Source organism: Hemitrygon akajei, unplaced genomic scaffold (genome assembly GCF_048418815.1).
Source record: "Hemitrygon akajei unplaced genomic scaffold, sHemAka1.3 Scf000092, whole genome shotgun sequence".
Lineage (NCBI taxonomy): Eukaryota > Metazoa > Chordata > Chondrichthyes > Myliobatiformes > Dasyatidae > Hemitrygon > Hemitrygon akajei.
Genome location: NW_027331978.1, coordinates 1,390,281 through 1,408,210, shown reverse-complemented (window position 1 = coordinate 1,408,210; position 17,930 = coordinate 1,390,281). Strand labels below are relative to the sequence as shown.

Sequence of the window (17,930 nt, the reverse complement as noted above, 5' to 3'; positions counted from 1 at the left end):
GTGAAACAAATTCTACAAGTATTTCCGGCAGGTTGCGAATCAACAATCACTGCTTGTAAAACGAAACCCGCTGTTAACCGTGGGCGAGGGGATTTCTTATGACAACAGTTGTCCAGATGGAATTACAATAATCTCTCATTGATGGAGTTTATAAATGTTAATAAACTCCTCTGAATCGAGAGGTGCTGAGAAAATCATTGACCATATTTTTTTTCCAAATTCAGTTGGAATATGTAGTCGAAGGTGTTTGCATTAATTTCAACAGAAAGGCGGCTCCCTGTACCTGGACAGGTGAGAGACGTTTGAGCTGAAACTATACCTACGCCAGGCAGTCCTATTTACACACGGGGCGGAGCTCAGATCCTCCCAGAACCCGGGCAGCATCAAATTCGCAGCCTGGGACTCGCTGAGTTACACAGAGAAACTCCGCCCCACTGGTTGCGATGAAAGAAAAAGGAGAGATCCACACGGAAATCCGGACAGAAAGGTTAACGCAGCCTGTTTGTTTTCCTCTTTAGGGTTGCGACATTGATCCCACTCCTGCCTCCTCCCGCTGTCAGACACGTCCTGAGCCGGTGAGAGTTAGTGTGACCCGGACTGCGGCAGTCGCGCTCTACCCCGGCTCACCCGGCCCTGTCCATCTGTAATGAGCGACGGACACATCACAGCCGAGTGGCCTCGGGAGCAGCAGCTCGGACTCATCTCTCCGTACAGGGTGAACACACCGGTGCAGGGACATTGTCGGTCACCGGGGAAGTCAGACTGTGATTTCCCGGGAGCACACTGAACGCCATCCGGTTACAACATCAGAGGTAAGTGTTGTCTATGATTCTGTACAAATATTCAGCGTTTACAGCGAGGCTCGGCTTTGATCGGAATCAGGAGTGAATTTAGTGGGAGAAGGGAGTCCTGACATGTTCATGTTAACGAGACAATCATTGTCCAAATGGATTAACAGAAACGATGCCGTTGCCTTCAACCAGAAATACTCTCCAGTGTGGTTTCTAATGAGTGGGAACTGAAGGCATCTTTCACCCCGCTAGTGGCATGTGAAATCCCAGGGGGTAGTGACTCATCACCGGTCTCTCTCTCCCTCATTAAAACACAACTACTTAGAATAACAGGACGAGATCCCAGTTATATTACAGAATGTCGCTTTTGGGAATGCCTCGGTTCGATTTATTTGAAGAAAGCCTGAAAATTATTTTAGCACATCTCCAGATGAAGCGAGTCTGAGATTAAAAGCAAAATGCTGGAAACTCGCTGCAAAGTAACTGGTAACGTTGTGGGATCGAGACCACACGTGATGTTCTGTGCAGCACGTCATTGGGACTATCTCTTTCTGTAGCAGAAAGGGTTAAACTTCCTTCAGATTTGAAGGGCAGTGTTTTATCCAACCGGTTGGATTTAGTTTCTGCAGAGCGGCCGCTCCCTGTTCTGAGGAACGTGTACGAGCAGGCAAATACTTGCACGCAGACACTGGGCTCCGAGTCTCACAGAACAAGCCGCACCTTCCCAATCAGTCAGTCATTTGGCCGCTTGCCCTTTCCATTCCAGTCCTAATGAAGGGACTCGGTCCGTAACGTCGACTATTTACACCCATCCATAGATGCTGCCTGACCTGCTGAGTTCCTCCAGTATTGTGTGTTGCCATGGTTACGAGAGATCCGTGTGGGGCAGTGGGCGGGGCTATTTGTCAGAAACGACACACGGTATCCACACTCACAGAATATTCTTGGGGAATTACGGTGAGAATAATTCAGCTTCTGATATTTATTTCGGATCTTTATTTCCAATTAGCCAGTCCTCTGTGCATCGGATCAGCGGTCAAGGAGATATTTTAAGCAACTTTTGTCTGTGGTGCTTTTTGTCTTCCGACTATTACCTGTTTGCACAATTGCCATTTTCCACAAGTTAAGTAAAGATTAAGAACAGCTGTAGAACAATGATCGCCTGTTTCAAAGCAAAGATACGAGATCCGTACAGCAAAACACCTGCATCGTTTTCAGAATGTCTTATTTCAGACGAATATATGGATTGTTCCTGTGCCGATTGGGAGAGTTCTGAACTCTTCTCCTCAATGACCAGTGGGAGCAAAGTCTTTGACACAGTTTACGGCCGATATTGTTGATAAGCAGCGGGTTTGAAGTGTTTCAGGGATGGACAGGGGTGGGGGGGGGGGGGAGAATGCGTAATGACATTTTAGATCAGATATGACATGGCTTCATGATCTGCAGCAGCACATTCGAGCGGCCGTGTGGTCCAGTTCTACGTATTGGTATGTTAACACGAGAAGCTCCGACAATTTATTCAGTGCAATTAATTATAATGACAGCATGTGAAGAGGGATATGATTTTATTATAAGGTTGAACTGGAAACAAATATAAATCGATTAATTTTTTAATTTCCAGTTTTGTGCGTTGATTATTTCCCCCTGCTGATAAATGATCAACACACAAAGCTGGAATTTAAATAAGTTAATTTATAATTAAGGTGCGGGGCTCACACTGAGACGATTTGGGGAACCTTGTGTGCCCGTCATATGCCAGACAACCGTCGTCAGGAGATGTACGAGTTATTTAGCTCCATTGGTGCCGAAAAGTGTCAATTTCTGCCTCATCTCAGACTGAACTCTCCGCGCAGGTTACGCACCCTGGTCCAGATCCACTGCCGCCCACCCGGGAAGTCAGGGTGAGGTTACCCGGGACCACACCGAACGCCATCCGGTTACAGCATCAGAGGCAAGTGGTGTCTCCTATATCAGGTTATAAGTTTTATCTGTTTCCCCGCAGGGCAAAGGGTTGAGTGAAATATGAAAGCGACTTTGATCATACCCAAACGAGAGTGAGTTGTTGGGTAAATTGGAGTTTGCGCGGATAGGGAGCAGCTGACACACAGAACCAAGTCCCACAGGACCACAACCCCCTTCTCCCTAATCAATCAAACATCTGGCCCTTCCCCCTTTCTTTCCAGTACTGATGAAGTACTGATAAAGCTGTTCACCCTCTCAACCCCAGATCCACTGATGTCAAAGGGGGTGAGCCTGTCTCCATTCCTCCTGTAGTCCACAATCGGCTCCTTAGTTTTGTGACAATGAGGGAGAGGTTGTTTTGTTGACAAAAGACAGATGTTGTTCAGACGTCAGGGCATGGGATTATGATATTGTAGCCATTACTGGAATTTGGTTTCACCCAACAGTCTGAGGGATTTAGAGGAACCTATTTATAGAGAGATCGCAGACTATGCCAAGAAACAATTTTTCATTTAGTAAGTGAATTTAACTTTCCATATATTGACTGGGACTCCCATACTGTAAAAGGACTAGATGGGGTAGAGGCGTCAAAAGTTCCCTTAATCAGTACGTAGAATTCTCGACGTAGAGGTTAGGAAATGATCCAGGACGAGAGACATAAATTAGTGTATGGAAATACTTTGTGTCTAGTGATCATAATGCCATGAGATTCCAAGTAAATACGGAAAGACAGAGGCCTGGACCTCTCTTGAGATTCCAAATTGCAGAAAGCTCAATTTTAAGGATTTGACAAGTGTGGATTGGGACAGAATGATTTTTGGCAAAGGAATACTTGGTAAGTGGGAGGCCTTCAGAAGTGAAATATTGAGGATGCCTAGTTTGTATATGCTTGCCTAAATAAAAGTTGAAAGGGAACTGGTGCAGGTTACCTTGGTTTTCAAGAAATATTGAGGCCCCGGATATTTTGTTCCTCTAAATGCCTCAGACTGTTGGGTGCAGCCAAGAGTCATTAATGACTACATCATTGCATCATGACAACATGACTACATCATTCCACGCCGTGAGCTCAGTTGACATTTTTTAGTGGTCTTCTGTTGGTTTCTAAAAGCTTCCCAACGGGTTTTGCTCGTTTGTTTGCCCTTTCTTTGGCTTTTATGCTGGCTTTGGTTTCTCATTTCAACCACAGTTGTGTCCTCCTGCCTTTCCAATGCTTCCACTTCTTTGGGATGTATCTACCACGCACCTCCTAAGTTGCTCCCAGAAACTCCAGCCATTGCTGCTCTGTCATCACTCCTACCAGATTCCCCTTCCAGTCAAGTCTGACCAGCTTCTCTGTCACAGAAACATGGAGAAGATCAGAACAGAAACATGCCTACTCTGGACGATCAGAATGGTAATCTATACGGGAGACAAAATAGATGGGGGTGGTTTTAAATAGTAGTTTTGCATCTGTATTTACACAGGAGATGGACACAGAGTCTATAGAAGTGAGGCAAGGCAGCATCAACTTCAGGGACCCTGTACAGATTACAGAGGTGGAGGTGTTTTCTGTCTGAAGGAAAATTAGCCTGGATCAATCCCCAGGGCCTGGCAAGTTGTTCCCCAGGACCCTGCATAAGATAAGTGCAGAAATTGTCGAGGCCTAAGCACAGATATCTAAATCATCCTTAGTGACAGGTGAGGTACTGGAGGATTGGAGGACAGCCAATGTTGTTCCTCTGTTCAAGAAAGGTTCTAAAAATAAACGAGGAAATTGACATCAGTAGTGGGAAACTTATTGGAACATTTGTGCAGAAACAGAATATATAAGTATTTGGATCTACGTGGATAGATGGCATGGGTTTGTGCATGGTAGGTCATGTCTAACCAATCTTCTCTCTAGTTTCTCGAGGAAGTTATCAGGAAAGTGGGTGAAGGCAAGCCAGTGGATATTGTCTACATGAACTTTAGCAAGGCAATTGACGAAGTCTCATATGGGAGGTTGGTCAAGAAGATTCAGTCACTCAGCATTCAAGATGAGACAGTAAATTGGATGAGACACTGTCTCTGGCAGAATTCAGAATGTGCTAGCAGATGATTGCCTCTCTGACTGGGGGCATGTGACTAGTGGTGAGCCACAGGGATCAGTGCTGGATCTGTTGTTGTTTGTCATCTATATCAGTAATCCGGGTAATAACATGGATCGCCGTATCAGCTAATTTGTGGATGAAAACAAGACTGGGGGTTTAGCAGACTGATAGAAGATTATCATGGCTTGTAGTGCGAACCGGACCAGGTGGAGAAATGGTGTGAGGAATGGAAAATGGAATTTAATGCAGCCAATTTCGAGGTATTACACTTTGGTAGGATCTACCAGGATAGGTCTTACACAGTGACTGATAGGGCACTGAGGAGTGTTGTTGAAGAAAGGGATGGGACTATAGGTCTATAATTCACTGAAAGATGTGTCACAGTTGGATAGGGACAAAAAGAAAGAATTTGGCACATAGGCCTTCATAAACCGAAGTACTGAGTACAGGAGATGGATGTGATGTTGACGTTGTACAAGACAACGATGAGGCCTTATTTGGAGTATTGTGTGTAGCTTTGGTCACCATCCCCAGGAAAGATTTTAAAAAAGTTGAAAGAGTTCCGAGAAAATTCGCAAGGATGTTGCCAGGTCAGGAAGTCTTGGGCTATAAGGAGAGTTTGAACTGGACTTTATTCCTTGGAACGCAGAAGACTGAGGGGAGATTTGATGGAAGTGTACCAAAATTATGAGGGCATAGATAGTGTAAATTCAAGCTGACTTTTGCTACTAAGATTGGGTGGGACCACAACCAAACGTCATGGGTTAGGAGTGAAAGGTGAAATATTAAGGACAACATGAGGCGAAACGTCATCATGTCATCGTGCGAGTGTGGAATGAGCAGCCAGCGCAAGTGATGCATGCGAGATCGATTTCAGCATGTTGGAGGTTTGTACAGGTACCTGGATGGTAGCGATATGGGAGTGGGCAGATGGCCAACGAGCCTGTTTCCATCTTGTACTTTCTATGACTGTTACAAGAACCTGAAATAATACTAATATTCATTCTAAATCCTTTGAACAGCTGTGTGGAACAACTATTCATCTCAGCAGGATATATTTACATGGCTTTAAAAATGTGGCACTTTAAATTGACAGTACATGAAAGAAAGTCAACATTGGTTACTTGTGTGAGATTGTTTCTGTTGCTCTGGGGACAGGCACAAATGCAGCTCAGTGGAAACGGGGAATAATACCAATTCGAGAGCCAGACTGAGCCAAGTCACAGGTTGGAGACAGCAGAAACATGGAAAAAAAATCCAACAGCACAATACAGGCCCTTCGGCCCACAAAGCTGTGCCGAACATGTTATTACCTGAGAAATTACCCAGGGGTAGCCATAGTCCTCTAATTTTCTGAGCTCCATATACCTGCCCAGGATCCTCTTAAAGACCCAATTGTATCCGCCTCCACCACCGTCGCCGGCAACCCATTCCACACACGGACCACTCTCTGTGTAAAAATCTTACGCCTGATAACTCACCGGCACCGATTCTTATAGAGGCAGGAGGAGCATCAGAGAATTTCATGGGCATTCCATTTCCCAGCACTGTGCCCAGTTAGAAGGTAATTTCTCTCTCCAACTTGGGTTGACCTTCACTGTAACAGTGTGATGTCAGATCACACCTCGGCGACCAAAGTGATCTCATCTTAAATGTTGTCCTTCACCCACTGATTAATTTTGCTTTTTTTTCAGGTTAAACACGACAAGAAATTTGTCTACGGGAATCTCGAACACAACACGCCAGTCTCGCTGTGTCTGCCCAGATATTTAAAAAGTGGAACGGGGTATTCGTAAAATCATCCTTCCTGCTCATTTCCCGATCCTACCTGTTTCGACTGGGAAGGGACTCGCTCGGTCATTTGACCTACTGGCATACCCGTCATTTTACACCGGGAAGCGGCCGTTCATCTGCTCAGACTGTGGGAAGGGATTCACTCGGTCATCCCAATTACGGACACACCAGTCGGTTTACACTAAGGAGAGGCCGGTCACCTGCTGAATTTGTGGGGAAGGTCATCTGAAGTAATGGCACATCAGCGAGTTCACACTGGAGAGGGGCCATTCACCTGCTCAGACTGTGGGAAGGGATTCACTCAGTCATCTCACCTACTGAAACACCAGTCAGTTCACACTGCGGAGGGGCAATTCACCTGCTCAGACTGTGGGAAAGGATTCATTAAATCATCTCACCTACTGAAACACCAGTCAGTCCACACTGGGGAGAAGCCGTTCACCTGCTCAGACTGTGGGAAGGGATTCACTAAATCATCTCACTTACTGAATCACCAGTCAGTCCACACTGGGGAGAAACCGTTCACCTGCTCAGACTGTGGGAAGGGATTCACTAAATCATCTCACCTACTGAAACACCAGTCAGTCCACACTGGGGAGAAGCCGTTCACCTGCTCAGACTGTGGGAAGGGATACACTCGGTCCTTTCAGCTGAAGGCACATCGGAGACTTCACACTGGGGAGAGACCATACATCTGTTTTTTGTGTGGGAAGGGGTTCACTCAGTTATCTAACCTAAAAGCACACGAGTCAGTTCACGCTGGGGAGCGGCCCTTCATCTGCTCAGACTGTGGGAAGCGATTCACTCGATCATCTCATCTGAAGGTTCATCAGAGTGTTCACACTGGGGAGAGGCCTTTCACCTGCTCAGACTGTGGGAAGGGATTCACTCATTCATCCTACCTGAGGAGACACCGGGTAGTTCACTCTGGGGAGAGGCGATTCTCCTGCTCCGACTGTGGGAAGGGATTCAATCGATCATACGACCTACAGAAGCACCAACAAGTTCACACTGGGGAGAGGCCGTTCACCTGCTCAGTCTGTGAGAAGGGATTCACGCGGCCATTCGACCTACAAAGACACCAGCGAGTTCACACTGGGGAGAGGCCGTTCACCTGCTCAGTCTGCGGGAAAGGATTCACTTTCGCATCTCACCTACAGACACACCAGTCAGTTCACTCCGGGGAAAGGCCATTCAGCTGCTCAGTCTGTGGGAAGACATTCACTCAGTCATCTAACCTACACAGACACCAGCGAGTTCACAGTGGGGAACGGCCGTTCACCTGCTCAGACTGTGGGAAGGGATTCGCGCGGTCATCTAATCTACTGAGACACCAGCGAGTTCACACTGGGTAGAGGCCGATCATCTGCTCAGACTTTCGGGAGAGATTCTCTCAGCCATCTCCACCAAATGTGCATCATTGAGTTTCCACTGGGGAGAGGCCGTTCATCCGTTGTGAATGTGGGAAGGAATTCACTCAGTAATCTAACCTTGTGACAAGTGGAGTTTAATATTCTGGATCTGAGACAAATAAATTAGTTATATTTTAAACTCTGTTTCTGGTACTTAGTGAATTTATAACACGCCTAGTGCAGAGTAGAGAGTCAACTCAGGCTAGCTGGATCCTGCCAGTGATTCTGTTCCAGGACAGTCCTTTAAATCCTCCCCTGTTGTTCCACTCTCTCTCTCTCCCTGTGGGATGGGTTCCAGTCACCACTCTGTGGGTGAAGAGGCTTCCCTTGAATTCCCTGCTGACTGAAGAAGACGAGCTGACTGCAGTTCTGTCTGAGATGTTCTTCACCCCTCTCATCTCTGGACTGAGGAAGAATGACTTTGGTAGTTAACCTCCTTATTCACGACTCATTTCCACATTATGTGTCATTTTTCCTGCTTCTAAAAGTTGTTGAAAACACCCCTGTCCTTTAAAGACTGAAAGCAGAATGGAAAACCATCTGTTGGATGTTCAACGAAGCAGGGTCAGAAACCCGAGGGGTGTCTGCACAGGGCAGAGTTTGGGGCTCTGGATTATGAACGTATGATGATGAGAAGGGAAGCAGCAGCGGGGCGTGGCAACGAATGACAGAGTAGCAACATTTGGAAGCTGATTGACAGAGAAAATCTTTTGTTTGTCTGACTGATGAGAGAAACAATAACTGTGGTGAGGTGCTCCACTGGTTGTGGAACATGTGTGTGTTGGGAATGGTTTTATCTATTAAGGTTGTTGTTCCTGCTTGTTTATCTTGTAGTATTATATCCGGATGGTTATTATGGATTGTCCCATCTGAAACATTGTATTCATAATCATATAATTTGTAATATTTGGACTCTAAAACCGGATCAGGCTTGAATTTATGGAGCCTTTAAGAAGTGATAGAGGGCATTCATGAGTTTGTATTTTAAAGATTTTGGTAAATGATATTTGCCACTTGATTGTACTTTTGTAAGTAATCAGATTGAATTAAACTGCTGCAGGAGCCTGGAATGTCTTCGATTGTCTTTGGTTTCTCTTGGCATTTTCTGCACTTACTGCTTTGTTTGTTTGTTGGTAGAATCTGCGGGTAGAATGAAGGGATAGTAAATGTAAAAACAAACCCCCTGATGGGAATTGTATAGAGACCTCCAAACAGTAGTAAGTATGTGGTCCACAAATTACAATGGGAGATAGAAAATGCGTACCAAAAGGGCAATATTACAAGATCACAAGACAAAGGAGCAGAAATAGGTGAGTCTGCTCCGCCACTCCACCTTATGTTAATAAGAGGGTTAAAAATGGAACCAAGGCAAATTCATGTTTGATAGAGCTATTTAGAAAAAAGAAAAGTATAATTCAGATAATGGTAGTAGAGTAATTTCGAGCGTGTACATTAAAACAAAATGGGACAAGGAATGAGGAATATTTATATCTGAGGAAGAATGGACAATATTATGGAGTTATCAATTGAGGTGTACCAGTTCACAGAAATGGACGGAGTTTGGATGGAAAACCTTGATAAGATATTTTATTACACCCTCTCAGAAATCCCATTATGATAGTTAACTTCCTGTTTGCTGGAGTAATTGTGGAAATGAAAATGCAAACCATTATCATATGTTCTGGGATTGCCCTGTTGTCAAAGACTATAGGAGTGGGATACACACTGCCCTGAAAGACATTTTAAATGTGACGTCCCCATAGAAAGTAAGACCATATATTTTGGGTATACACCTCAAGAATGCTAACAAAGAGATAAATATTTAATGAATTTTCTGCTGGTTGCTGGTAAAAAGATTTTTTTTTACCAAGAAATTGTTATCACAGGACAGCCCCACCTTAAACGCATGAATGGAAGTTATAATGGACATTTACAAAATGGAGAAGATAACAGCATCTGTTAGTCATAAGTTGGAACAATTTGATTCATACTGGAAAAAATGGTTTACCAACATAACACCTCATAGACCTGATTTTATTCTCACAAATGAATGAAAATATTGTAAAAAGGATCACTGCCTACTTGTACATAGTTTTCTCCTTTCGCTTGTTCTTTCTTTCCTCTCTTTTCTATAAGTGTATACCTCAGATGAATATTATGTGGAGATTCGTGGCAAATATATATGTAAAGTACCTGAAATACATCTTATGGAAATGTTTGTTGATGATGAACATCATTAAAAAAATAAATTACAATAAAAAGAGTCCCGAGGAAGGATCTTGGCCCGAAATGTTGATTCCCATCCATAGATGCTGCCTGACATGCTGAGCTCCTTCAGCACTTTGTGTGTAGTTCTCTAGATTTCTAGCATCTGCAGGCCCTCTTGCTTCCCAGATACTTATATATTTCTTGAGAGAACAAGCTGGTAGTGGGGTTTGTGGCTCTGTTGGTAAAATATTAAATAAAATAATTAGAAAGAGGCGGCATAGGGTCTGAACGTGTAGAATCAGTGGGTAGAATGAAGGAATAGCAAATGTAAAAAAAAACTCCTTGATGGGAATTGTATAGAGATTTCCAAACAGTAGTAAGTATGTGGTCCACAAATTACAATGAGAGATAGAAAATGCGTGCCAACAGGGCAATGTTACAATAGTCATGGGGGATTGCCATGCAAGTGATTAGGAAAATCAGGATGGTGTTGGTCTCAAGAGGAGGAATTCCTAGAATGCCTACAAGATGCATTTTTAGAGCAGCTCATGATTGAGACCACTTGCGGATCAGCTATTCTGGATTGGGTGATGTAACGAACCGGAATCAATTAGGTCACTTAATTTCAAAGAACCCTTAGGGACAAGAGATCTTAATACGATTAAATTCACCCTGACATTAGAGAAGGAGAAGCAAAAGTCTGATGCGGAATAATTAGAGAGGCATGAGAGAAAAATTGGTCAAAATTGATTTGAAAAGAACACGGGCAGGGATGAAAACAGAGCAGCAATGGCTGGAATTTCTGGAAGCAATTCGGAAGGCACAGGATATATACATCACAACGAGGAAGTAGTATTCCAAAGGGAAGGTGACAAAACCGTGGCTGATAAGAGAAACCAAAGAAAACGTAAAACCCAAGGAGAGGGCATAGAGCAAAAATTACTAGGAAGTTAGAGGATTGGAAAGCTTTTAAAAACAAACAGAATGTAACTAAAATAATTAAGAAAGAAAAGATGTAATACATCGGTGTGCTAGCTAGTAATATTAAAGAGGATACCAAATTTTTCTTCAGCTACATATAGTGCAAAAGAGAGGCGGAAGTGGTCGGGACAACACGGGACTGCAGAAGATGGAAATTAACTCCTTAGAAGATTAGCAAAGAGGTTAGAGAGTATTTGTTAGAGAGAGTGCAATGAAGATTCATCAGACTGATCCCTGGAGTGGTGGGGTCATCATATGAAGAAAGATCAAATATGATAACCCTTTCATTTAGAGAATCGAGGAGTGAGAGGAGAACACATTGAAATGCACAACATCCTTACTGGTTGAACCAGGGATCCCAGTCTCTGAAAAAGGGGTGGACTGAAAGATGATGCTGAACAGGTAATAATGGGGTTGTGGTGCAAAGTGATGGCAGAAGAACTGAGTAAGTATTGTACGTCAATCTTATCTCTCGAAGGCACCAGCAGGAATATGGAAGTCCCAGATGTTAGTGCTCAGAATGTGTAAAGTTACATTACACGAGAGAAGATTCTTCGGAAACAGAGAGGGTCTGAAGGTAAATAGGTCACCTGGACCAGATGGTGTACACCCCAGAAATCTGAAAGAGGTGACTGAGGAGATGTGGAGGCATTAGCAATTGATTTTTTCAAGAATCGTTAAGGAAATAAAATCCTAATAAGTTTTTTCCTTCACTACTCCCCCTCTCGCAGTTTTACCTATCACCGACCACTTCTTCCACCCCTTCACCCTCACACTTCTTCCACCCCTCTCATCCTCACACTTCACTACTCCCCCTCTCGCGGTTTCACCTGTCACCGACCACTTCGTCCACCCCTTCACTTCCACACTTCTTCCTCTGACGTCTCATCTTCCCCCCCGCCCCCCCGTCCTGATGAAGGGTCTCGGCCCGAAACGTCGACTGTTTACTATTTCCCATATATGCTGCCTGGCCTCCTAGGTTCCGCCAGCATTTTGTGTTTGTGTTGCTTGGATTCCTAGCATCCTCAGATTTTCTCCTGTTTTGGATAAAACCAAAAGCGGGGTCACGTAATATAGCAAGAAAACTGTGGGAAGTGAGAGGATTGGAAAGCTTTTAGATAATTAACAGGAGACAACAAAAAACACACACAGGAGAGACAAGATGATAAATTAAGGTAAGTGAGCCAATAATATCAAGTATCAAAAGTTGCTCAGATATATAAAGAGTAAAAGAGAGTCAAGAGTTAATATTGTACCGCTGGAAGATGATAGAGCAGTGAGTAATAGAGCAAAGAAATAGCGGCCGAATGTAATAAGTATTTTGTGTCAGTCTTCACTGTGTCAGACACTCGCAGTATAAGACTATCTGACATAGGAGAAGAATTAGGCCATTCAGCCCCATCAAGCCTGCTCCGCCATTCTATCATGGCTGATCCCAGTTCTCACTCAGCCCCACGCACCTGCCTCCTCGGCATATCCTGTAATGCCCTGACTGATCAGCAAACTATTAGCTTCTGCCTGAAATGTACCCACAGACTTGTCCCGCACCGCCGTCTGTGTCAGAGAATTCCACAGATTCACTGCTCTCTGACTACATAAAATCCTCTTTAACTACTCTAAAAGGTCGCTCCTCAGTTTTGAGGTTGTGCGCTCCATTATGGCTACCCCCACCATACGAAAAGTCCTTTCCTCATCCACCCTATCCAGACCTTTCCACATTCGTTGGTTTTCCGTGAGATTTAACACCCCCGACCCACATTTATTAAACATATGTCAGTGCAGGAGTACAGGCCCAAGGCTGGAAACGCTCCTCATGCCTTAACCGCTTCATTCCCGGAATCATCTTCTTGAACATCCTCTGGACTTTTTCCAACGACAACACACCTTTTCTGAGATATGGGTCCCAAATATTCTAAGTGCGGCTTAAGTAGTGTCTTATAAACACCAGTATCATCTCCTTGCTTAGCTATTCTACTTCACATTAAATAAATGCCAGCATTGCATTTGCCTTCTTTACCACAGGCTCAACCTGTAAATTAACCTTCTGGGAGTCTTGCCCGAAGACTCAGATTTCCTTCTGTACTTCCGTTTTTGAAGTTTCTCCCAGTCAGTTTCACCATTGTTCCTTTTCCCAAAATGCATTATCGTACATTTCGAAATATTGTATTACATCAGCCACTTTTTGCCCGTTATTTAAATTGTTTGTGTCCTGCTGCAATCGCATTGCTTCCTCAACATTACCAACGCCTCCACCAATCCTTGAATCATCCACAAACTTTGCCACAAAGCCATCAGTTCCATTATCCAAATCATTGACAAATAATGTGAAAAGTAGCGGACCGAATACTGACCCCTGAAGACCACTAATCACTGCTGGCCAAACAGAAAAGGCCCCTTTTATTCCCACTCACTGCCTCTTGGCTGTCAGCCATTCCTCTGTCCATGCCAGTATTACTTCGGATTTCTATCCTGCTAAGCAGTCTCATGTGTGACACCTTATCAGATGCCTTCTGAAAATGCAAGTAAATGATATCCACTGCCTCTCGTTTGTCCATCCTGCTTATGACTTCCTCGAAGAAATCTCACACATTTGTCAGGCAAGATTTCCCTATGCAGAAACTATGAGGTTAAGCTAACTGGACTATAAGTTGCTTTCTTTTGCCTTCCTCCCTTCTCAAAGAGTAAAATGACTTTTGCATTCTTCTGGTCCTCCGGGACCATGCCAGGATCCAGTGATTCTTGAGAAGTCATGACCACTGCGCCTGTTATCTCTTCAGCAACCTCTCTCAAGACTCCGGGATGTAGTCCATCTGGTCCAGGAGACTTACCCACTTTAAGAACCTGAGTTTGCCTAACACATTTCCGTTTGTAATAGCAATGACACTCTTTCTGGCACACTACCATTGTCTTCCACGGAGAAGACTGATGCAAAATACCTACCAAGTTCATCTACCATCTCTTCCCCATTTCTACCAGATGAGCATCATTTCCCAGTGGTCCAATATCAACTCTCGCCTCCCTTTCGCATTTTTATAATGGTTTATTGAATTGTCTAGTTTGCTCTCATATTTCACCTTTCCCCTTCATATAGCTTGTTTTTTTAGTTGCCTGTTCTAGATTTTAAAAGCTACCCAAGCGTAGACGCCAAGTCATTGAGTGTATTTTAAAGGGATGTTCAAAGATTATGGGGAGAAGGCAGGAGAATGGGGTTGCGAGAGGTAATCATTTGGACAGGAAGGAATGGCGGAGCAGACTCGATTGGCTGAGCAGCCTCTGTCTCATATCTCATGGCTCATGGTCTGAAGAAGAGGCCAGTGAGGTTGCATTAGGATTAGGGTATTGCTCGGGTATCCATGCCTGGATTATTGTATTCAGTTTTGGTCGTTCTGCTATAGGAAAGAGAACGCTAAGCTAGAATAAGGGCAGAAAAGATTTACGAGAATGCTGCCGATACTCGAGGGACTGAGTTCTGCAGAGAGGTCGGGAAGGTAGGGATTTCACACCTTGAAGTGCTGGAGATTGAGGTGACATTATGCAGGTGTTCCAAACGATAAGTGTACAGAAATGGGGAATGTGCGCAGTTGAGAGAACTCAGCCTTGTCTCCTTGTAGCGACTGAGGATGAGAGGTGACCTGATAGAGGTGTATAAGATGATCAGAGGCATTGATCGTGTGGATAGTCAGCGGTTTGTTCCAAGGGCTAAAATGGCTGCCACAGTGGGCACAGTTTTAAGGTGTTTGGAAATAGGTACAGAGGAGATGTCGGGGTACGTTTTTACACAGCGAGTGATAAGTGCATGGAATGGGCTCCGGCAGTGTTCGTGCAGGGGGAAACGATAGGGTCTTTTAACAGCCTCCTGGATAGGTGCATGGAGCTTAGAAAAATAGAGGGCTATGGGTAACCCCAGTAATTTATAAGGTAGGGACATGCTCAGCACAACTTTGTGGGCTAAAGGGCCTGTATTGTGCTGTAGGTTTTATATGTTTTTCTGTTTATTTTTCTTCACCCCCATTTTTGTAGAATCAACAACCAGAGAGCACCGGTTTTAAGGTGAGGGGGGATTGATTTAATAGGGATCCCAGGGGAAAATTATGAATCCACTCTCCCTTCTGTTTCATTATTTAACTAACACGATGAGTGCACTCTCAGGTTGGAGGAGCAACACCTCATATTACATCCGGGTAGCATGAGCATCGATACCTTTAACTTCTATCTCCACCTTTTCATTTCATCAACCCACACGCCAGTCTCCTCCATTCTGTCTCCTCACTTCTCTCTTCTCCACTGCGGATCGTCTCCCTCTGGTTCCCCTTTACTTCCCCGTTGTCTGCTCTCCTGTCCTATCAGATTCCTCCTTTTCAGCCCTGTGCATTTTCCACCAACCACCTCACAGCGTCTCACTTCATCTCCCACCTCCCCCACCCACTCACCTTCACTCTTATCTGGCTTCACCTATCACCTACCAGCTTGGACACTTTCCACTCCCCGCACCATCTTATTCCGGCTTCTCCCGACTTCCAGTCCTGATGAAGGGTCCCGGCAGGAAATCTCTGTTTTGCTTTACCCCTTCTATAGAAGCTACCTGACCTCCTGACTTCCTCCAACATTTTTTGTCTGTTACTCTGCATCTCCAACATCTGCAGAATCTCATCGGGACAGAGTGCAGAATGCAGAGACTACATCGGGTCTCACTAATGTCGAGGAGGCCACACCTGGAAAACTGGAAACAGTAGATGACCCCAACAGTCACGATGCTGAAAAGTTGCCTCATATGGAAGGACTGTTTGGGACTCTGACTCGTGGTGAGGAGAGTGGTTAGGGGCAAGTCTGGAACTTCATCGACTTGCAGCCCCTGCACTCTTTCTTCCCGTTGTAAACCTCTCGCTTTTGTGGACAAAACTGCCACTTGGTGGTGATTTGCCACAATAACAGGATCGCCAGATTTGTGGACTCCATTGTCACCAGGTGGCGCTCTGCCGCATTAACGCTGAGAGACAGAAATGTGACGCTGCAGCCTGCTGAAATATTAATTCAAGATTCAGGGTTGTTTAATTCCATTTCCAGCAGACACATGTAAATGATGTCGAAATAATTATTACTCCGGCTCCAATACAGCACAAAAACACAATAGTAACAACATATATCCACAGCTTATATACTGTGCACGGACTGATTGTATGTTCATAAAGTGACGCTCGGCATAGGACTCCTGCATATAAGATGACAGACAGGAAATGTTAAAGTCGAGGTGTTTGGTGTTGTGGAAGGGTGGGTTAGAGGGTAGAGATATTTATTAGCTTTACTGCTTGGGAAAAGTAGCTGTCTCAGAGGCTGGTAGTCCTGGTGAGGATACTGCGCATCTACCCACTAATGAGAGTGAGATGAATAGTCCATGAGTGGGATGGGAGGAGGTAGATTATGAAAATTAGGTTGGTGTTTGATCTCAAGAGAGGGCATTTGGAAAATACTAATGAGATGCTTTTAGAATAGCTTGTAATTGTGCCCTCTTGAGAAATGTTGATTCTGGATTGGGTGTTGTCCAAAGAACCAAATTTGATTAGGGAGCTTATGGTAAAGGAACCATGTTGACGCTGTGATCATAACATGTTGCAATTCACCCTGCACTTTGAGAGGGGAAAGGTACAACAAGATGCATCATTATTAGTAGGGTGAGTGGAACTACGGAGGCACGGGAGAGGAGATTACTAAAGTTGATTGAAGGGGACACTAGCAGGGATGATGGCAGAATAGCAATAGCTGGAGTTGCTCCACTTGACAGCCTCAGGGTTGAAGAGAAACACATCATATTCCAACTGCATAGCTCCAACCTGAAGGCATGAATATCGATTTCTCCTTCCAGTAAAAAAAAATACTGCCCACCTTTCTTTCTACTTTCTCCCGAGTAATGTAACTTTACACATTCTGACCACTGACATCTGGGACTTCCATATTCCTGCCAGTGTCTTCTACAAATAAGAGTGATGTACGATACTGATTCAGTACGTCAGCCATCACCTTTCACCCTCACCCCATTAATACCTCTCCAGCATCATTTTCCATTGGTTTGATATTCGCCTCTGTCTCTCTTTTACACTATATGTGCCTGAATTAAAAATAGTATCCTCTTTAATATTACTGGCTAGCTCACCGAAGTATTCCATCTTATCCTTCTTAATGATTTTAGTTGCATTCTGTTTGCTTTTAAAAGCTTCCCAATCCTCCAACTTCTAGTAGTTTTTGTTCTGTGCCCTCTCTTTGTTTTATATGGTGTCTTTGGTTTCTCTTATCAGCCACGGTTTTGTCAGCTTACCTTTAGAATACCACTTCCACTCTGTGACTTCTGAATTGCTTCTAGAAATTCCAGCCATTGTTGCTCTGTTTTCATTCCTGCCCGTGTTCTTTTCAAATCAATTTTGACAATTTGTTCTCTCATGCCTCTCTAATTCTTTATTCCACATCTGTCTTTAGTTTCTCCTTCTCTAATGTCGGGGTGAATTTCATCAGATTAAGATCACTTGTCCCGAAGGGTTCTTTGAACTCAAGTGACCAAATTAATTCCAATTCATTACAGCACCCAATCCAGAATAGCTGATCCCCGAGTGGGCTCAACCACGAGCTGCTCTAAAAAAAAGCATCGTGTAGGCATTCTAGGAATTCCTCCTCTTGAGACCAACACCATCCTGATTTTCCTAATCTCCTGCATGACAATCCCC

General features: G+C 44.2%; 1 protein-coding gene across 2 annotated transcripts; it reads left to right on the top strand.

Annotated features, from left to right (window-relative positions):
- The first annotated feature begins 538 nt into the window (after window positions 1-538).
- On the top strand, window positions 539-8,170 carry LOC140722867 (uncharacterized). Of its 2 annotated transcripts, none has more exons than XR_012097763.1 (2): window positions 539-812; window positions 2,645-2,738. XR_012097763.1 is itself a non-coding variant. In XM_073037506.1 (2 exons), the coding sequence occupies exon 2, from the start codon at window positions 6,850-6,852 to the stop codon at window positions 7,969-7,971; it is 1,122 nt and encodes a 373-aa protein (XP_072893607.1). In that variant the 5' UTR covers window positions 539-812; window positions 6,517-6,849; the 3' UTR covers window positions 7,972-8,170. The 2 variants fall into 2 exon arrangements, 1 of the variants encoding a protein (XP_072893607.1); XM_073037506.1 differs by lacking the exon at window positions 2,645-2,738 and adding an exon at window positions 6,517-8,170.
- Window positions 8,171-17,930: the final 9,760 nt, after the last annotated feature.